Raw genomic sequence first — 20155 nt, forward strand, 5'->3', positions numbered from 1 at the left:
GTGAGTGACAGGTGGAAAAAAACGGATTTGGGAATTATGGGAAAAAGAACCCTCCTTCGAGCCGGATTCGAACCAGCGACCTAAGGATTACCATGTATCCGCTACAGTCCTCCGCTCTACCAACTGAGCTATCGAAGGGAGATGCTAAACCGTGGTGAGCCATTGCACTTTTATACGATGATACACATGAATAGTCAGCTGTAGATATTTAATTTGTATTAGGTGAATAACATTTGAGACGGAGTCGAGCGAACAGCAGTTTCGCTCCAGTCTGAGCAAATTCATACATAGATTCTTACTGGAATTTTCCAGTCCACCTTAAAAGTGGCATAACGCCTGTAGATGGTGTTGTTCAGTCACTTTCAAGCTAATTCATGTGCTGAAAAACAAATATGGGGAGCATAGATGAAATGAGAATGAATCATAGAATTACATGGTCTTTAATTGATTTACAATCCTAAATTTGGATCATTTTAACAGTAGCATTTTTTTCTAATTGCCCTTACTCATGGTAAACTGATTTTCAGTCTTATTGCTATTTCTGCCTATTTGCTGTGGTCCTACCTGATCAGTATTAAAAAGTTTGAACAAACCAATAATCCATTATGACATGGGACATCGCAGAGTATCGTTATCCTGAATTTAATTCATTAATATTTATTCAATATTATTATAATTTTTTCTTATTGACGTCAAAACCTTTAGAGATTTCACTGCTTTTTTCACATCTGGACCACATTAGACCAGGTCCAGATCAAAAAACACTCTTCCTAGGCTGGTCAAATCTGAACTAGATTAACAAGGAGACTTCAGAGATTCATAAAAACACAGTTTCAGATTTGTGAAACCTTCATTCCATTATAAAACCATTATACTTAGACTTGTCAAATCTGGACTAGACTAACAAGGAGAAATGTATCCTTCTCTGTCAAAAACACTGCAATAGAACCCCACTCCATCTGTATTATAAACTATATATATATATATATAGTGTTCAAATATATTACAGTATATATTACAGTATGATTAATGATCTGCTCACTAACAGAAGAGTGAAAATAATACAAGAAAACTGTTGCAACATACAATATAAAATAATATGATAATGGTCACCAAGCTAGTCTGAGCAAATTACAATTGGTGCAGCAACAAATGACCTTTCTGGGACATGATCGCAGAATTTTTTTCAATTCAATTTTATTTATATAACGCCAATTTATAACAGAAGTTATCTCAGGGCACTTTTCACATAGAGCAGGTCTAGACCATACTCTACTTTACAGAGACCCAACAGTCCCCCATGAGCAAGCACTTGGCGACAACGGCAAGGAAAACTCCCCTTTAATGGGAAGAAACCTCGAGCAGAACCAGGCTCTAGGTGGGTGGCCATCTGCTTTGACCGGTTGGGTTGAGATAGAAAGAAGGACCCAGATAGCATAAGGAAGTGAGCCACTTCAGACAATGATACGGCACTGCTGGCCTTCTTCTGGGCCAGACAAAATGGATTTGAGCCTGAAATGGCCTACATGTTAAACAGCAAATATGGCCCAAATATCCCAAATCAAATGTGGGCTTTCTTTGGTAAAGATGCTGTGTTCTCAGGTATGTATATTCTGGATGTGGGCCAGTTCTGGTTTATCTGGTTTGTTCTTAGCTGACATACAGCTTGCTTGTGGCCCAGATCTGGGAAACAGGAGCGGACTGCCCAAGTGCCATCATTCCAGGTGGTATGTGGGCCGGATGAAAGTGCCGAAAGTGTCGGGTGTGGGCCGGATCTTGGCCACATTATTTTTGCTATCTAGGGAGGGAGGATGGTGGAGGGAGGGTGGGAGAGAGGGGAGAGAAACACATGGAAGACGTGATAATAATAGAAATATGAATAATAATAATAGCAGGCATGGGTGTCACCAAGGCATCCTCACAGTCCTGGTCCTTGGAGGCCCATCATGCATAAGCAGTGGGTCCAGGTCCCCTATCCAATGGAACCTGCAAGACAAGAAAGCAAAAACTCAGGGTAAGAAGCCAAGTTAGTAACATGCATTAATGGTACATGAATGCATACAGATGAAGAGGAGGAGATAGAGGAGAGAGGAGCTCAGTGCATCATGGGAAGTCCCCTGGCCTATAGCAGCATAACAAGGGCCTGGTCCAAGGTGAGCCTGGCCAGCCCTAACTATAGGCCTAAGCTTTATCACAAAGGAAGGATCCGAATAATATTACCTAAAGGAAGCATATATAAGGCAAATAGCATTGGTCCAAGCACAGATCCTTGTGGAACTCCATGTTTAACTTTTGTGTGCATGGAGGATTCATCGTTAATATGTACAAACTCAAATCAATCTGATGAATAGGATTTAAACCAGCTTAATGCAATTCCCTAAATGCCAATTAAATGTTCCAGTTTCTGTAATGGGATGTGATGGTCAATGGTGTCAAATGCAGCACTAAGATCTAACAAGACAAGTACAGAGAGAAGTCCTTTGTCTGATGCAATTAGGAGGTAATTTGTAACTTTCACCAGTGCTGTCTCTGTGCCATGATGCGCTCTAAATCCTGACTGAAAATCATCAAATAAACTATTGTTATATAGAAAGTCACACAACTGATTGGTGACTGCTTTCTCAAGGATCTTGGAGAGAAAAGGAAGGTTAGATATAGGACTATAGTTGGCTAAAATGCCTGAATCAAGAGTAAGCTTTTTGAGAAGAGGTTGCCTGTTACTAAAGACAGATTGATCATATCTAGTAAAGTGCTAAGTGCCAAGTAAGGGCAAGACTTCCTTAAGCAGCCTAGTTAGGATGGGGACTAAGAGACAGGTTGATGGTTTAGATGAATAAATCATTGAAGTTAGTTCAGGAAGGTCGATTGGAAAAAAAAACAGTCTAAATATATGAGGTTTTACAGCTGTTTCTAAGGTTCCTGTGTTTGAGGGTAACCTGTGTTTGTGGGTTCCTTTTGAGGGCGGGAGGTGATGAATTTTGTCTCTAATAGTTAGAATTTTATCATTAAAGAAGCTCATTTAGTCCTTACTGCTAAGAGCTATAGGAATACATGGATTAATAGAGTTATGACGCTTTGTCAGCCTGGCCAATGTGCTGAAAAGGAACCTAGGGCCGTTTTTATTCTCCTCTATTAATGATGAGTAATAGGTGGCTATGGCATTACAGAGGGCCTTCCTCTATGTTTAAGACTATTACCAGACTATCTTGCAATATTTGCTTTAATTTGTGGGTTTGGGAGTTATACCATGGAGCTAACCTCTGTATTTTCTTCTTTTTTAAATGGGCGATGGAGTCGAGTGTCATTCGCAATGAGCCTGCAGCACTATCAACAAGATTATCAATTTTGTCCTCTGTTAAATTGAGACATGGCAATGAATTCAGTGTTGATGGAACTGCTTCCTTAAATTTAGCTATAGCACTATCAGATAGACATCTAGTGAAGACATTTTTGTCTAATGGCGTGTACTCCTTTAATAGGAATTCAAAAGTTATTAAGAAATGATCTGATAAAATAGGATTTTCTGGAAAAACTAACAATTTCAATGCCATATGTCAGGATAAGGTCAAGGATGTGGTTAAGAGAGTGAGTGGGTTTGTTTATACATTTAGACAAGCCAATTGAGTCTAATAATGAGATAAACACAGTGCTTAGGCTATCATTATCAACTTCCACATTAATATTAAAGTCACCTCCTATAATTACTTTATCTGTGCTCAGGACTAGGTGCTGCTGGGCTTCCAATCTGCCTAAGAGCAGTATCAGCGGCAGAAAAAGCCATTATGGCTTCCAGAGACTTGGTAGACTATCAAAACTTGACACTACTGGTACCACATTCTGTTTCAATTGTTCTGTTTCTGCTCACCTTTCTGCAGCTAGATGGAAAGACTGAACTCAGGAGACTTGTGTGTTCTAGTCATCCTGTGATTCACCACTGATGCAGGAGATGAACGGCTTCGTCAGAATCTTGCCCAAGGAGGAGAATATCCTGGTGATGGAAAGACCATTCTTCTTCTTTGGAGGCTGTGGTGTTGATCCATTCTCCAGGTAGATGACTTCACAGGCTGGACCGACTTTCGCAGTGTTTCTCCGAAAAGACCTCCCCACTCTCTTCACAAAGGTGCTGATTCTTCTTGAGCACTTTGGTCCAGAGAAATTCTCTCCCTGTGATACATCCACTACCGGACTGGGAGAAGCTTTTTTGATATCAAATGTGCGGACTGAACACTTAGATGTAGAGAAGATTGAGTCTGAATCCTCAGCATTGAACTCCTCAACATCAGTGACTTCATCTGGACCGGAAAACTCACTGAACTGGGAATCTTCTTCACGTTGTTGTCTTTTCCAAATACACCTATGCAGGATCTGGGCTGTATGGTACACCATATCATCCACGTTAGATTCGAGGGAGATGTCAGACCCAGCAGATTGTGGTGATTGTGGGAAAATGGTTGATCGAAAGATTTTAGCCAGTGACTGGTTCACCCTCCTCGTCACCTCTGCTGCAACCAACTTCAGCAGTTCATCTGAGTTGTGGGAACGCTCCACCATAACTCCCATCACTGTTCCAAGACAGGCATGCAAGGAATTCCCAAGGACTAGTTCAAGAACTTCCTCTGTCAGAATGTAATCACTCCAATCCTTCTTGGACACATCAATCCTGTTCCTCAAAAAGAGAAACAGTCAAACATTAGTTAACTGACCTGTCCTGGGCAGTGCTATTCAAACATTTTCCTCTTTTATGACATTTTTCATAACTTAGGGCCTTTATTTGAACAAAACACATAATCTCTTTAGACAATGATGTGGTGGAAAATGTTTTAAAAGGCAGTATTGATCATTAACTATATTCTTGGGGATCATAATAATCCCAAAGTTATAATACGCTACATAAAATATGGATGCTGGAGAAGAAGGTGTGAGTGAATAACAGAGTTGGGAAGCTTTTGACTTACATTGTGGTTGAAGTGTTGCTGGACTCAATCTCATGCATAATGGTATGGGCCTCAGTTAGCAAAACATCCCCCACCTTGCTGGTGATCACCTCCACCACATCCTGGCACAGGCTCGAGAGCAACTTGATGGTGTCAGTGTCAGTGTGGGCGGTTGCCAACATCTTCCACTGCCTGGAGGAAAAGAGTAGGAATGGTTAAACAAAACAAACATTTCACCAGTGTATACACAGTATATAGTCATAATTTCTGCTGCTTGATGACTTAATGTAACTGAAATGTAGCCTAACTTTTGACTTACTGTTCTATTATTTTATGAAGATGTGATAACATCACTGGGGTGATGGCCATATCTATGGGCTTTAGTTCCCGGTCTTCACTCAAACTCTCTATATCAAATTTATCTGATGAAATCTGACAGAAAGAGAAACAAGGTTTAACAACCAGACATCTTTTATACAACAACAAAACAGTTCTCAGTATGGTACTGTAAAGTATCTACATGTTTACACTACACTATTAACAGTGTGGTAATTGGTGCACAATTCACAAACCATCTCTTAATGAAATCTGCAAGCTGTCTGCATTCAGAGTGAGCAGATATAAATCTGTGACTTGATGCATTTGAAGGGTTATGGAGGTAACATGTTGTCAAATGTTGCCTAACAATTAACTATCAGATATTAAATATAATAAAAATTTGCAAGTATGTAGCACAGTTTGATGGATAACAGGGTATTTTTCTCACACACTGAATTTAATTGCATGAAGTTTTATCATTTCTACAATAACTGATCTGAACTGAACTGAAGAACATCTCAGCTTTCATAACTAGCAGGCTGGACTACTGTAATGCTCTCCTTTCTGGTCTACTGAAGAATACAATAAATCAGCTACAAAATTCTGCTGCACAAGCTCTGACTAAGACCAAAAGGAGAGCACACATTGCACCTATTTTAAAGTCTTTACACTGGTTACCTGTTAGTTTTCCATTTTTAATACATTTTGTCAATCACCTGTAAAGCACTATGAATTGTTTTTTATTTGTTTGAAAGGTGCTATATAAAGTTTAATTGATTGATTGATTGAATCTATCTTTGTGTAAAGATCAATTCATTTCTAATTTGTTTTAAACAGAATCATAGCCACAAAATCAAAATGGAATGGAAATGGATCAAATGGGCTCACTGGTCAATCACAACTGAACCTGATTTTCTTACCTGTGCGTTCTCCATAACGGTTGATAGTTTCTTTATCGATCTCTCAGTAGCTTTCACGGTGGAGGTCTGTGTAGAAATGGTCACTGAGATTCTCTTGAGTTGATAAATGGACTTTAGAACTGAAGTGTCATCAAGGACCAAACGTCACAAGGGCGCCTGCATGACTGGAAGCGCCTCTCTGACCTGCAAGCGTTCTATCACCTCATGGAATGCGGGAGCAGCGCAGCCGCTACGTACACGCGCATCACGCGCTGTGCGTAAAGGCACCAAGTGCTGACAGGTGCGCAGCTCAGGTGCTGGACGCGTCTGTGAGCACGGATTCCGTGTCAACTGGACAGGTTTTCAAAAACGTTTTGATTCATATCTAAGGAATTAACAGACAATGCCTACGATGGAGGCACAGATGAGAATTATTTTGTTTTTATAGGTAAGTTATTAACTTTGTGACTGACGTAGCCTATTTGTTCATTATTCTTTACCCAATTGCTGTAGATTTATTAGAGGACTCCCTAAATACCTACTGTAATGAGTTGTAAGAGTGTGCAGTGTGTACTGTGTAAACATTTACTGAGGGTTGTAGTAACATAACATTATATCTGTTTGTATAGTATAGGAAAGTTTTAGATTTTACTGACCATCAATGTTGAAAATACAAATCAATAAAGTTGTAGGGGCTTAAAACAATAAAACAAGTCAAATATAGCCCTGGTGCAAACATCAAATACATTTTAAAGAGATTTTCAAAGACACACTTCCGTCTCCTCACTTGCCCGCAGCAGCTCAATAGCATTTTTTCAATGTGACAGAAGACACAGAAGATAAAAAAATAAGAGAAGTGCTTTAAACTCAGAAATCTGAGAATAAAGTCAGAAATCTGACTTTAATCTCAGAACTCAAATATATTTTTCACATGTGACCCTAATCCCCTTCCATATGTCTCATATCTTTTTTAAACAGGAAGTTCCTCATGAAGAAAATTGTTGCCAGAAGAATCTTGTGATTTGTACAAGAAAATAAAATGCGCTTTGAGGGTATCTTTTCTCCTTCACAGATGAAAAAGGACATGAACAACAATAATACTGTGAAATACAGCGTTGGAACATTGTAGAAAAAAATATAATATATATTCAATATAATATAAAATATATTCAATATAATGAAAAATATTTTTGTTGTATTTTTGCCTCAGCTATCACTTAATAGCAGCAAGTTGATAAAACTGCAGTGTTTTTCCATCCAACAGGTTATAGTGTTATTACTGTAAATGTAACTCTACAGTAAACACATTTAGATGAAGGTGCTTCCACCCATCCATTAAGTCTGCACTGAACATAAAAATGATTGCTGTCTCTGTCTGAATATAGAGCTACAAACCATTGTGAAAAATCCAAACGCTGTCATCTTTTTTTTATCCTCCTCTTCACAACAGCGATGAGTTAATGGTATCAGAAGCATACCAGTCCATTGAGCCTTGTTTAATTACTGTGTATCATTTTGCTCTATCTGGTCTGTCTGGTCTCAGCTTAATCCTCCTTGTTACCCCTTTTATATTTATATTTTTTTTTACATTTGGAAACAATTAACTTCTAGCACTGCAGATGAGCTTGGAGACAAAGAACCAACGCAGGTGTAATTTGCAACATGTAGCAACCAGCATAAAAGTTGAATTGTGTAATTAAAATTTTAAAGGGGGACATATAATGCTTTCTGTGATTTTCTGTTATTCATTTCCTGTTATGATGTAGGATGTCTATGTTAAACATGGTCAAAGTTCCAAAACTTGAGGTGAACGTATGTAGAAATCAACCTGCCCTGAATGATTGTTTTGCGATGATTTTTTCTACCTTGCTAACGAGCTGACATCAGCTTGTCATGCCCATAAACGGCCATCCATCCCATAGCCTTGGTTGCTAATGTTGTTGCTAACGTTTTCCATGTGTTGTTTGCATTGTCCACTTGGATATTTCTGACCAGATTCTGGCTCAAACATGTATGGATGTATTTGCAAAATTGACAGAAGTCTCCCATGGTGCAGCTTCCAAGAGCTGGCCAATCAGAACAGAGTGGGCTCATCGGGAGGGGGAGACTTTAAGAGACAGGAGCTAAAACTGCCTGTTTCAGACAGAGGCTGAACTGAGGGGCTGCATAAAGAGTCAGTTTAAGATAAATAAGTAGTTTTTTGAACTGTGAATCATGCAAAGATATTCCGGTAGATATTCTGATGTTGTAACATAACACTTTTATTAATATAAAACATAACCCCGTCTGGGCACCACCTCCCTCTTTGGTTAGAATTTGTTAGTGCCAGGAGGAAACACTAACCCTTCATTCCAATTTCATCAATGAATCAGTCTCATAACTGTAAGTTCTTGTCCTGACAGTGACCTAAATAAAATTATTAATTAGAAAATGTAATGAACTTTTGTTTTTTTTACTTAATTTATTCATGCATCATTTAAATGCAAATTCAATAAATCTATTTACAATAACTTTTTTAAATGATCAGTTTATTAATTGATTGTAATGAAACACTGTAAAAGACTTAATTATTTGGGTAGCACACTTTAGATGCAATTAGTGGACAACCTGTCTGTCTTTTATGCCTTATGTTCTCGACTCAAGTCTGATGCTGTTGGAGATTAAAGTGTAAAGATCTTCATGGCAGCTTCATGTATTTTGATAGGAAAACTTTGATTTTGTTGTTCATAATAATTCACTCTGTTTGGTCCTAGTTGGTCCCAGTGCACGGATACATTACACAACACAAGCATTTTCTTTTTTATTTTATTTTTTACATAATCAATCGATTGAGGTCGTTTAAGATACGTACTTTTGGACTGACTTTTCAGAACCATCAAAGACTTGTTACTATCTGGATGAAAAATTATTATGTCGCTGCACAATAAAAAAAAGATTTTTAATTGATCTCCTTTACGGCACTGTTACAAGTCCATTTGACTATTTGATACAACGCTGCTCTCTACACAACTTTCTCCAGTTATGTGGTTACACTAGACTGATGTGTCTATGGTCAAACACCCTGTTCAAAATGTTTTCTCCTCATTCAGTCTGCGAGCAAAACCAACCAAAACAATGACGATTCTTCTTCTACTGTCTTTACGGCAGGCTCGAGCCCAGGTGGTCCCTGTGCTGCCCCCTGCCGTTTCCTGTGCACATTTCAGCCCAGCAGTATAATCCGCTAAATTACACATTTTATATCTTTATAGCGCAGAGGTTCTAATTTGTGGCATTTTAACCCTTCTAATATGACGAGATTGTGTTTTGGTTCATTTGTGGGTGTGATGTTTAGTCAACAGTGTGATAAAATTGATCAGATGTATAAATAATCAATTGATCGTTAAAGAAGAATTTGCAGGTTATTTGAATAACACCATGGGAGAGATGAAAACAGGCTTCATTCACATTCATGAACTAGAGCTCAAAGTGGTTACACACACGTATTCTGAATACATATAGGTTAATTATAGGAGTATTATGATCATAAAATTAGTTTTGAATTTATTTTAATTTTGTCATTTCGAAATAGGCTACTTTACATTTCAATTGGCCTATATCATGTCATATAAGGTTAACAGGGAACAATAGAGTAGTTAGGAAATCTACCTTAAAAAAGCATTTTCCACTTTTATTATTGTATGTCACAAATACTTTGACTAAATACATTGAATACATTGAATACATAGAATACATTGACTAAATACAGGCTATAAAGGGAGGTAATGTGTCAGTTCCAGGACTCTACTGGCTTAATCAGATGGAGTTAAAATGTTTTTTTTTTAAAATCGTTTAAAAAATTACACATACTGGGCCTTTGACTGGACATCTCAGTTAATTAATGAAAGAACAACTTGTCTCTTGTCCTCAGCTTTGTCCTGTAACACACAAATCGTACACACACTTTAACAAGTATGGGGGAGAGAGACAGGAAGGATGGGATATATAGAGAGAGGGGATGACATGCAGCAAAGGGTCTGGGTCGGAATCGAACCCGCGCCGCTGCTGTAAGGACACTATGTCGGCTGGCACATGCGTGGTTCTGACAGCAGGAAACGATATGTGACAACTTCACAGAAAAACAAGCCCAAAGTCGCGTATTTGGCGACTTTGGCGTATACCTGCGGACTTGGCAACTGTGGCGGCAGGTATTTTGAAAACGCAGGAGTCAAGGCAAGTCAATAAATATGAAGCTTTGCTTTATCGGTAGTTCAATAATGGAATTCGTGATTTGGTATCTGATTGGCGTTTAGAAAGATGGACAACGCAGCGTGGTTGGTTGTCAAATTGTGGACTTCGACATTTGATTGGCTTGTAGAAGATGGACCACGCTGCATGATTGGTTTTCAAACGATGAGGTTCATGATATAATTTGCTGTGTCTGCGCAGACATGAGGGGCCACAGGTGGAAAATACAGATTATTATGAAAAGTGAACTCTCCTTCGAGCCGGATTCGAACCAGCGACCTAAGGATTACCATGTATCCGCTACAGTCCTCCGCTCTACCAACTGAGCTATCGAAGGGAGATGCTAAGTCTCGGTGAGCCATTATAGTTTTATATGATGATACACATGAACAGTCAGCTGTAGATATTTAATTTATATTAGGTGAATAACATTTGAGACGGAGTCGAGCGAACAGCAGTTTCGCTCCAGTCTGAGCAAATTCATACACAGATTCTTGCTGGAATTTTCCAGTCCACCTTAAAAGTGGCATAACGCCTGTAGATGGCGTTGTTCAGTCGCTTTCAAGCTAATTCGTGTGCTGAAAAACGTAAGAAATAGGGGGAATATAGATTAAATGAGAATGAATCATAGAAATCTTCTGAAGCCATTTCACCATTTTCATAACATGAAATTTTCTTTAAGTGCCTTACAATCCTAAATTTGGATCATTTTAACATTTTACCCTTAGTTACTCAAAAGTCTCAAGAAACCAGAACTCCAATATGACAGGGGACATCACAGGGTATCATAATCCTGAATTTTATTCATTTTTACTGGAGAATTTTTTTTAATTGAACTTGAATTTATTCTAGTTGTGAAAATGCAAAAAAGTGAGGTTTCACAGTTTTGTTCACATCTAGATCATATTGGACCAGGTACAGATCAAAAACCACCATACTTAGACTGGTCAAATCTGGACTAAATTATTCCAGACAGGCTAAAGATTCTTTAAATCACAGATTCAGATTCGTGGAATCTTTATTCTATTTGTGAAAATACAAAAAAAAAGTTTTTCAGTTTTCACAAATAGAATAAAGGTTTCACAATTATAAAACTGTGTTTTAATGAGTCTGTAGAGTCTCCTTGTTAATCTAGTCCAGATTTGACCAGTCTAAGTATAGTGGTTTTTGATCTGGACCTGGTCTAATGTGGTTTAGACGTGAAAAAAAAACCCAGTGAAATCTCCCTTTTTTGCATTTTCACAACTAGAATAAAAGTTTTACAAAGTGGAAACTATGTTTTAATGAGTCTCTGGAGTCTCCATGGTAATCTAGTCCAGAAATGAGAAGTCTGAGTATAGTGGTTTGTGATCTGGACCTAGTCTAATATGGTCTGGATGGAGAAATATCAGTGAAATCTCCACCTTTTTTGCATTTTTACAAATAGAATAAAGGTTTCACAAATCTGAAACTGTGTTTTACAGAATATTTAGCCTCTCTGGGATAATCTAGTCCAGATTTGACTAGTCTAAGTATAGTGGCTTTAGATCTGGACCTGGTCCAATGTGGTCTAGATGTGAAAAAAGCGGTGAAATCTCCCTTTTTTGCATTTTTACAAATAGAATAAAGGTTTCAGTGACTGTAGGCAAAATGTGAATTGAATTGTAAGGAACATACTGTAAGTTTGATGATATTGAATTTTACTTAAATGCAATATCATCACCCCCCCCCCCCCCCCCCCCCCCCCTGACCCCCTTTCCCACTTAAACACACACTGCACAGTCACCCTTGATAGCAGTCAGTGTAGAGGAAGATGTAGAGGCTGTAGGCAGCTGTTCACTATTGCCCTGCTCAGTTTCAAATATGGGCAAGGTAAAAATGGCACCCTTTGACGTGACAGCAATAGCTTCTAAAAACAGAACTGACACCAGCAAGATAGGAGCCCACACCCGCTAGGACAAGAGCAGCAGGCCCGCTGTACATCGCTCTCAGAAACGGATACTTTACCCTACTTTACCAGCTTTAGTGGTCTTGTCTAATGAGGTTTTGGTAGTGTTTTTGTTTAGCTTAAAGCTTTTCCTCGCAAAATGAATAGCATGGAGAACTTGGAGAAACAGCTCACTTGTCCTATATGTCTGGAAATGTTTACAAAGCCAGTGGTTATCCTGCCCTGCCAGCACAACCTCTGTAGAAAATGTGCCAATGATGTTTTCACGGTAAGAAACCCAACAAAACACCACAGATTTATTTGTAGTGTAAAGGGAAAAGTATTTTTTAAACTTGAGGAACACTGTTGTTTTACATTAGCACCTCAAGCTAACAGTTTATGTCATCTGAACAATGGATGTTTTTATGAACTTGCCCTACATTTTGATCTGTTCAAGGCCTAACCAGTAACTGTTTGGATGACATAAATTACAGGTACATAATATTTTTTTTAATTAATTGAAGCATTTTAGACAGAAAATCATGTCTTTGTGTGCCACAAATGATCATTAATGAAAATTTAAGGCTTTGTTTACTAACATTATTAATATAATGGACTATAACTGTCAGATAACATTCAGACCTTGGGAATTTAGGATTTAGTTGTTGTTTAGTGTTTGTGTTAAAACACAAATTGGGAGTCATAGCGGAGCATTTCAATGTTTTGAATGTTTTTGATGAGGTAACACTTTTATATTATGGACTGTTAATCCACTGGATTAACATTTCGTAACTGTTGAGTGAAACAGTTAAATTAATCTCTGCAAGTGAGATGAATCTATCCATTAAACTCCTAAACTCAAGGTTTGAATGGTGACTGTTTACAGGCTTCAAATCCATACCTCCCAACGAGGGCCGGCTCGTTGACGTCCGGCGGCCGCTTCCGATGCCCGTCCTGCAGACATGAGGTGGTTCTGGACAGGCATGGGGTTTACGGGCTGCAAAGGAACCTGCTGGTTGAGAATATTATTGACATGTTCAAACAGGAGTCCAGCAGGTGAGACAGATAAGACACACAGATGTGCTCCGTTTAGTCTCTGTTGATATAAGACAAAATCTAACTAAACGGTCACCACTTACACATTACAGACATTTCAGAGACAGGCTTTGTTTATCAGTCGAAGCTGTGTTTAACCTCGTGGTGTGTTGGCAGTTACTGCTGTGGTGTGGCCTGAGTGCCAGTGGCTTCTGAGTCAGAGAGCTGGAGTGGATGACAGGACATTCTGGTCGTAGTCATCTATCTACACAGATGATTAACTTAGTTGACTGTATGGCTCAAAGGCTCGTATGACATACGACATTCTACACTCAGGATGCTTAACTTCATACACGATAGAATAGAATATACTCTCCATATTCACAATAGAGTGGTATTTTGTGGCTTTATTTCAGATAACTAAATGAAATATTTTGTGGACTAGTAACTGATAATATAAAAGATAAAAATGAATACAAATCAAGCATATTGCTAATCTCCTACACCTGTATACCTCACCGTGTGATGGTGACACACTGATTAAAGTGCTTGCAGTCCATGTGCATGGTAATATAAGACTGATGGACCATCAATAAACTACTGAGATGTTGACATTATCAAATTGACATCACACGTCACATCAATATGCGCTGGAATGTACTGCCTGACCGGAAGGCTCCACTGCTCTCTTTAAACCTCTACAGCAGCAAGCCAACGCCGGAGAGCAAGGAAGAAACGCCCATGTGTGATGTTCACGAGGACGAAAAGATCAACATTTACTGCGTGACCCACAGTGTGCCCACATGCTCCATGTGTAAGGTATTTGGAGCTCACAAAGACTGTGAGGTGGCGCCTATCACAAGCATCTACCAGACAAAGAAGGTGAGATAATGCAGAAAAAACAACAATAATAAATAAATAGATAAGAAGATGTGTTCATATTTAACTTGTGAAATGTGTGAAAATCATGATCTCATCATTTACATTAAGTACATGTACAGCACATGCATCAAAACCCCAGATTTGAATCACACTTAATCTCAAGTATTTACTCTGCCGTGTCCTTTCCCCCCCAGACGGAGCTGAGTGACGGGATTGCCATGATGGTTGGTAACAACGACAGGATGCAAGGCATCATTAGTCAGCTAGAGGAAGCCTGTCGTGCCATAGAGGTCAGTGTCCAACTGCTGCAGCGCCTGGCTGCTCACTCACGCAGCAAGCCTCGCTCTGTGCACACACTAATGCACCTGCACTCACCTGCGCCGACGTACAAACAGATGTAATGTGTCCTTGTCATTTCCGCTCTCTCTGCTTTTATCTGTCTGTGAGATGTAGACAGAGAAATAGAGAGAGGGAAAATAAATATTTTGGTGCCTCAGTCTGTCTTATGTTTTCCCATTTTCTTCTGTGTCGCTCTGACGTGCACTTAGCAGGGCACTCTATTTCTGCCTCTGGCCCACTGACATTAAAAACGAGCAGTGTAATTAACGGGTGGAGAACAGACAGCTTTCCTATGGTTCACGTGCCACAGTTGGACGTAGTAGAGAGGAAGCTGGAATGGCTCCAGTCCCCCATGTGTCGTCACTCAGGACGGGCATGCAGAATGAGCTTCACTGTCCTCCCTGCACATATGGCACTACCGCATGGGCGGAAGACAGGCTAACCCACCAGAACATTTGTAGTTGATCATATTTACATGAAAGTAACGATTACTTCATTTTCTTTGTTTTGATCTTTTTATAGTTTTGAATATTATAAACTCTGTTTTACCCCAAAGTTGCATATACATATCTCACCCACAAGGCAGTGATGAATGATTCATGTTGTTATATTTTCACAATACATATGAATTTTCTGACTTTCTGTCTCTTACTTCTGTGTTATAGGAGAATGGTCGGAGGCAGAAGACTCTGGTGTGCGAGAAGTTTGACCACCTGTACTCCATCTTGGAAGAGAAGAAGAGGGAGATGAGTCAGAAGGTGACAGCCGAGCAGGAAGAGAAGGTGAATTATATCCGGGGCCTGACCAGGAAGTACGGAGACCATTTGGAAGAGAGCTGTAAGATCGTGGAGATGGGGATACAGACCATGGAAGAGCAAGAGATGGCTGTATTCCTAGTGGTAAGAATACCAACTGGGGTTCAAGATTTTGGTGTAAACTTAATGTAAAATGCTTCCCATCATCAGTGTTTTATGCATTGGCTGATTGTATTTAATGTCTTTCTTTCTCTTGTCTCTTTTAGAACACAAAGGATGTCCTCAAAAAGTGAGTACATGTGTTTATAGCAAAGTTGTGTACATCAAAAACACTTTTAGGGATGTCTCTTATCTTTTTAGTGCCCTTTAGTTTGCTGTTGTCTTTTTTATATCCTCATACAAAATATCCTCATACAAAATTTACATCTACATTAAACCCACCGCCTAATGCAGCAAGGTCACACCTCTTCTCTTGGGGCTGTTGAAAGTAATTCTGCGAAATGTATCAAATTGCTATCTTTAGTCGTGGTGTGGTATGTGCTAAACATCACAGATCAATTTAAACAGTGTTAAATAGACTATCTGAGGGTGGATTTATTCCTATAAATTCCTAATTGCACCTTTTGCACTCAGGATTGCAGAGGCATCTAGTACGGCACATTTGGATAAAGTTGAGCGTGGGTACGAGAACATGGATCATTACACCGTCGACTTCAAGAAAGAGGGCACGGCCCTGCGCAGCATCGACTTCCTGCAAGGTGATTGGACAGAGATTGAGGATGACAGAAATGTACTGTTTACAGCTAAGTTAACTGACCTTTTTTCCCCCCCTCTACTTCTTTCTACAGATGAGGAGGATGAGGACGAAGAGGATGAGGATGGAGAGGCAGGCGCCGAGGAAGGAGAAGGGGCCCAGACTGTATCAGGAGGAGGTGCTGTTATAGCCACCTCCGTTCAACCTTCTGCACCCCAGCAGTTGAACTCGTCCCCCAGTGCAGCCAAAAGCGCCGCCTAGACCTAGCTGCCAGCAAAGACAACACCTAAACCAGGAGCATGATAAGTTTTGCTCCTGGATGTTGATTTCAGGTCAGTTGTGATACTTTTTCTCCAAGAATGGGGCACCGTGAGACAGATTTATATCTGTGCTGAAGGGAAAGTCTGAGTTGCTGAGGTAGCTCTAAAAGAAGATGCAGAAGTTTCAATTCACTGCTCTCTCTTTTATTGTGATTTTGTCAGTGCGCATCACAGCACACTGACTACTTTTTTTTTTCACTAAATACATGTTTTGCCTCTTCCTTGTATTATATTTTAGACATACTGAAAGAGAGACAGGATGTGAGTGTCTTGTTTTTTCCTGAATTCATACATTTTTTATGTAGCTGACCTTTTGCGACTCACTGTTTAAACCACATCATTAGAGAACAGCACAAGAGGGCCACAGGTTTTCCTCCATGTCGTATACTTTTTTTTATGGCTGATATAACTTTATGAGTAGGGAAGCAGAGGGGGGGGAAAAAACGGCACTGTGACATTTAAGTATCTCATACAACACCCTGTATTATGTGTCATATTCTTTGTTGTGTAACACAGTTATATTTTCCTATAATGAGCAAAACACCACATTTTGCCATATTTTATGTGTCATTAAAACTGAATTGTAAAAAAAAAAAAGTCTTGGTTGTTACTAGATGAACAAGCAGCCTTCAGTTTCATCTTACGACCACATGTGTCGCTGTGCTTCTGGTTTCTGCCTGGACTGAATCACCAATGAAACAGATTTTGTGTAACACCCTTCCCTGTTTGTGTGTGTGTGTGTGTGTGTGTGTGTGTGTGTGTGTGTGTGTGTGTGTGTGTGTGTGCATGAGAAAGAAAAAATACTTATTTCTCTTTATCTCTTTCTCACACTCTTTCTCTCTCATCTTCTCCTGTCAAATGAAATCCAGCTAGAAAAGGCATTAGTGCCCTTTTTAAAGCCGGTGCAGGCAGTTATAAGATCCTCCTGTACTGTTTCTATTCCTGCCTACAACCTACTGTACATATCAGACTGCAGTGAACCTCAGGTCATCTATCTGCTGCCCTGAAATGGTCTCACCTTGTTGTGTATTAAAGTAGTCCACCACTGAGCCCCATGTGATTATTGCACACCATCTTTCAGTGAGTTGGATCCTTTACAAATGGGCTCAATGCAGCACTAAGCCTCAAGTTGCTAAGTGGGCCAAATAGAATAGGATGACTCACACCCACAGCTCTTGTTTGGTTTACCCTGACACTGTGGGTCAAGGATCAGCACAGCATGCAAGTGCACACACACACATGCACACATACTAAGTGTGTTTCACACTCATTAGCTATCAGTGGTGCATCTTTGAGCAGTCTGTGGTTGCCTCTTGTTGTTATAATGTGAATTGCTTCTTTAGGATTAAAGCTTTAGATGAAATGATGCTGTATGAATGTTTCTCACCTGCATAACTGCAGGCGTTCTTACAGCATCCTTAGAATGATATTTAGTACATTTTTGTAGATAAAGCTGTTTTGTTTGGGGTTTTTTGGCAGTCATAAAAGAGGAAGCATGGTGTTAACTTTGCTCCAGAGCAACGGTTACACCATATGTATTCAGGTAGAAAATCTTTTCTCTATAAATCAATATCTGTGCAGGCAAGACTCTGAAGATGCAGTGGCCATTTCTGCTCTCTCCAACCAACTGTTTGCTTTGTTTTTAACCAGAAATCATATTCAGTTTCCCCATTGTGAGGTTACAAATAAAGTTTATGTTAGTCAAGAGTAGTAATTAGAGTAACTGGGAAGAGTTAGTAACTAATTAGTTTTTAGGGGATTTATTTTTAACCCACATGTAAGGATTTCCACAGAGAAATGTAAGCATTGCTTTTAATTTTTTATTAAAAAATATAGATATAAGACGTTCTCTTGCACAACAGAAAATGACTGGTTGCACATAAGTTTATTAACAAACATAAATATCATAAATACAGTGATTCATAATCTAAAACAAAATGCCAATTTCTCGATGCAGTATTTCCTGGCTCAACCAAAATAATTTAATTTCAAATATGAAGAACAGTGTAATTCTACAGATTTGACACCAACATTAAAATGGCAAGGTACAATCGGATCATTTTAAGTCAAGCCCGTTTACGCTCCATAGTTTGAGGTTAAAGCTATAAATAATAGAGTGATAAAGCAGCACTATATTGTACAGAGCATGTTTTGTGCTGATGGTAAAAATGCAAAAAAAGAAAAGAGAGGGAAGGGGGATCTTTGGCGGACAGGAAAGAGGTCTTCATTTCCCGAAGAGCTCCATCATTCTTCTGTTATTTTGCGCTTGCTGGGCCAGCTGTTCCGCCCTGGACATCTCCATCATCTCCCGGAGCAGGTGGAAGGTCAGATCCAGGGATATCGGCGGGTCCTCGGACCTCCTTCCCCTCTCCATCGAGTCGTCCCCGCGGTCTCCGAAGCCGCTTATGAGCGCCCTGATGTTCCCAACTTTCCCTTGTAAAAGGCGCCGCGTCAGCTGGAGTTGCAACGCTCTGTTGTAGATGGCAGGTGATCCGCCGGGATACATTGACGATGATGGGAAAGAGTTAGAGTCCCCGTTGCCTAGTCGGATGAAATACTCCTCTCCAACCCGCTCTAGGATGGGACCAGACTGCTGCTGCTGCTGCTGCTGCTGCTGCTGGGAGTTTTGGGTTTGGGGAGCTGGGACGCGCAGGGCACCGCCAGGGCTCTCAATAGCCCGACATTCGTAGCGCGGTAAGAAGGCAACTAGCAGAATCACGGTGGTACCAAGTAAATTGAGCTTCATGTCAGGATATCAACAGGAATCTGAAGAAAAAAAGAAATGCCATATGTTTATTTTTCACCCTAACTGTAGTGTAAAATGAGCTGCGTAATGAGCAATTTACGCACATAAATCAGGCATGACATCAACGTAAGAGGTTGGTTACTATGAACAAAATTGCTACAGTTAATTTATTGTTGCAAGAGATTTTGTGATTTACACTTATCTGTAGTAATTATACAAAGGGTTTTGAGAAATTGGTCGGTATTGTGGAATATATGCGCGTAAAGACTGATTTTTGGATTGGTGATGGATAAACTGGAAGTTTAAGCATCATTGCCTGCATACCTCTTTTCCTTACGATAAAAACGAAATCAAGCTTTAAAATATAGAGAAATTACTAACAGCAAAAATGCATTCGATGATCTGTAAACAGCTAAATTTGTTAAAACGTTTGTGAAGCCAAAGCGCAAGACCAGTTTCCGAGAAAATGAGAAAATGCAACATGCCAAAAAAAGCATGCAGACAAACTCACAATGTGTATAAAATAAGTGAAGCTTTAAAAAGAGCCTTCATACCTTCAATCTTTAGAGGAGGTCCAGTACAGCCGTGTAGGTTGCCAGGTAGTTGGCGAGATGCCGCCCTCCTTCACTTGTTTGAAGTATATAGTTACTTAAGGAGTAGATGCTGAATGGACTTATATAGCCAAGCTCACTATAAGTGTCGCGCTCTAAAATGAGATTGAGTCTGCGCGTTCTTGCACGGGGTGTAACGTGAATGGACGCCTCTGACAAAGTGCTTTAGTTTAGATGAGATGAGTCATATGTGAGTGTGCGCGCGCGTGCATGCGCCTCTACCTCGGCGCTTTCAGAATAGGCCTATAGGTGCCACACCTGCTTGCATTTTCACTTGACTGAGTTCATTCAAAATGATTGCAGGGATTCTTGGATTCTGAAAGGAAAATACCCAAAAGTGAACTGTTGGAAAAACTAAGTAGTGAGTCCAGATAGGGTTCAAATTGTGCTTTTTTTCCCTCACTCTACTTCTTACTCACCACTTATTTTCAG

At 39.7% G+C, this 20155-nt stretch overlaps 3 protein-coding genes and 2 non-coding genes across 10 annotated transcripts; 1 reads left to right on the forward strand and 4 right to left on the reverse strand.

The window, feature by feature from the left end:
• Nucleotides 1–52: 52 nt before the first annotated feature.
• trnay-gua lies at nt 53–138 on the reverse strand. The gene is given in 2 exon segments: nt 53–88; nt 102–138. It is a non-coding gene; the product is annotated as a tRNA-Tyr (tRNA).
• Nucleotides 98–16709, forward strand: trim55b (tripartite motif containing 55b). Of its 3 annotated transcripts, none has more exons than XM_042399012.1 (8): nt 98–154; nt 13168–13337; nt 14021–14198; nt 14393–14488; nt 15203–15436; nt 15559–15581; nt 15926–16050; nt 16141–16709. In XM_042399012.1, the coding sequence occupies exons 2-8, from the start codon at nt 13315–13317 to the stop codon at nt 16305–16307; spliced, it is 846 nt and encodes a 281-aa protein (XP_042254946.1). In that variant the 5' UTR covers nt 98–154; nt 13168–13314; the 3' UTR covers nt 16308–16709. The 3 variants fall into 3 exon arrangements, with proteins under 3 accessions (XP_042254946.1, XP_042254945.1, XP_042254944.1); XM_042399011.1 differs by lacking the exon at nt 98–154 and adding an exon at nt 10274–10728; XM_042399010.1 differs by lacking the exon at nt 98–154 and adding an exon at nt 12116–12570.
• LOC121887897 lies at nt 1338–6981 on the reverse strand. 4 transcript variants are annotated; one of them, XR_006093081.1, is made up of 6 exons: nt 6173–6981; nt 5254–5366; nt 4956–5126; nt 3866–4666; nt 1923–1986; nt 1338–1798 (listed from the first exon to the last, which is right to left on the reverse strand). XR_006093081.1 is itself a non-coding variant. In XM_042399014.1 (5 exons), exons 1-4 carry the CDS (start codon nt 6185–6187, stop codon nt 3913–3915), a joined length of 1053 nt encoding a protein of 350 aa, XP_042254948.1. In that variant the 5' UTR covers nt 6188–6981; the 3' UTR covers nt 1338–1986; nt 3866–3912. The 4 variants fall into 4 exon arrangements, 3 of the variants coding, with proteins under 3 accessions (XP_042254948.1, XP_042254949.1, XP_042254950.1); XM_042399014.1 differs by having other exon boundaries at nt 1338–1986; XM_042399015.1 differs by having other exon boundaries at nt 1338–1986; nt 3866–4660; nt 6173–6980.
• Nucleotides 10627–10712, reverse strand: trnay-gua. Its single transcript is given in 2 exon segments — nt 10627–10662; nt 10676–10712. It is a non-coding gene; the product is annotated as a tRNA-Tyr (tRNA).
• A 1508-nt stretch (nt 16710–18217) lies between the features above and the next one.
• Nucleotides 18218–19839, reverse strand: crhb (corticotropin releasing hormone b). Its single transcript, XM_042399695.1, has 2 exons — nt 19667–19839; nt 18218–19132 (listed from the first exon to the last, which is right to left on the reverse strand). Exon 2 carries the CDS (start codon nt 19110–19112, stop codon nt 18591–18593), a length of 522 nt encoding a protein of 173 aa, XP_042255629.1. The 5' UTR covers nt 19113–19132; nt 19667–19839; the 3' UTR covers nt 18218–18590.
• Nucleotides 19840–20155: the final 316 nt, after the last annotated feature.

Source organism: Thunnus maccoyii, chromosome 21, assembly GCF_910596095.1.
Source record: "Thunnus maccoyii chromosome 21, fThuMac1.1, whole genome shotgun sequence".
Lineage (NCBI taxonomy): Eukaryota > Metazoa > Chordata > Actinopteri > Scombriformes > Scombridae > Thunnus > Thunnus maccoyii.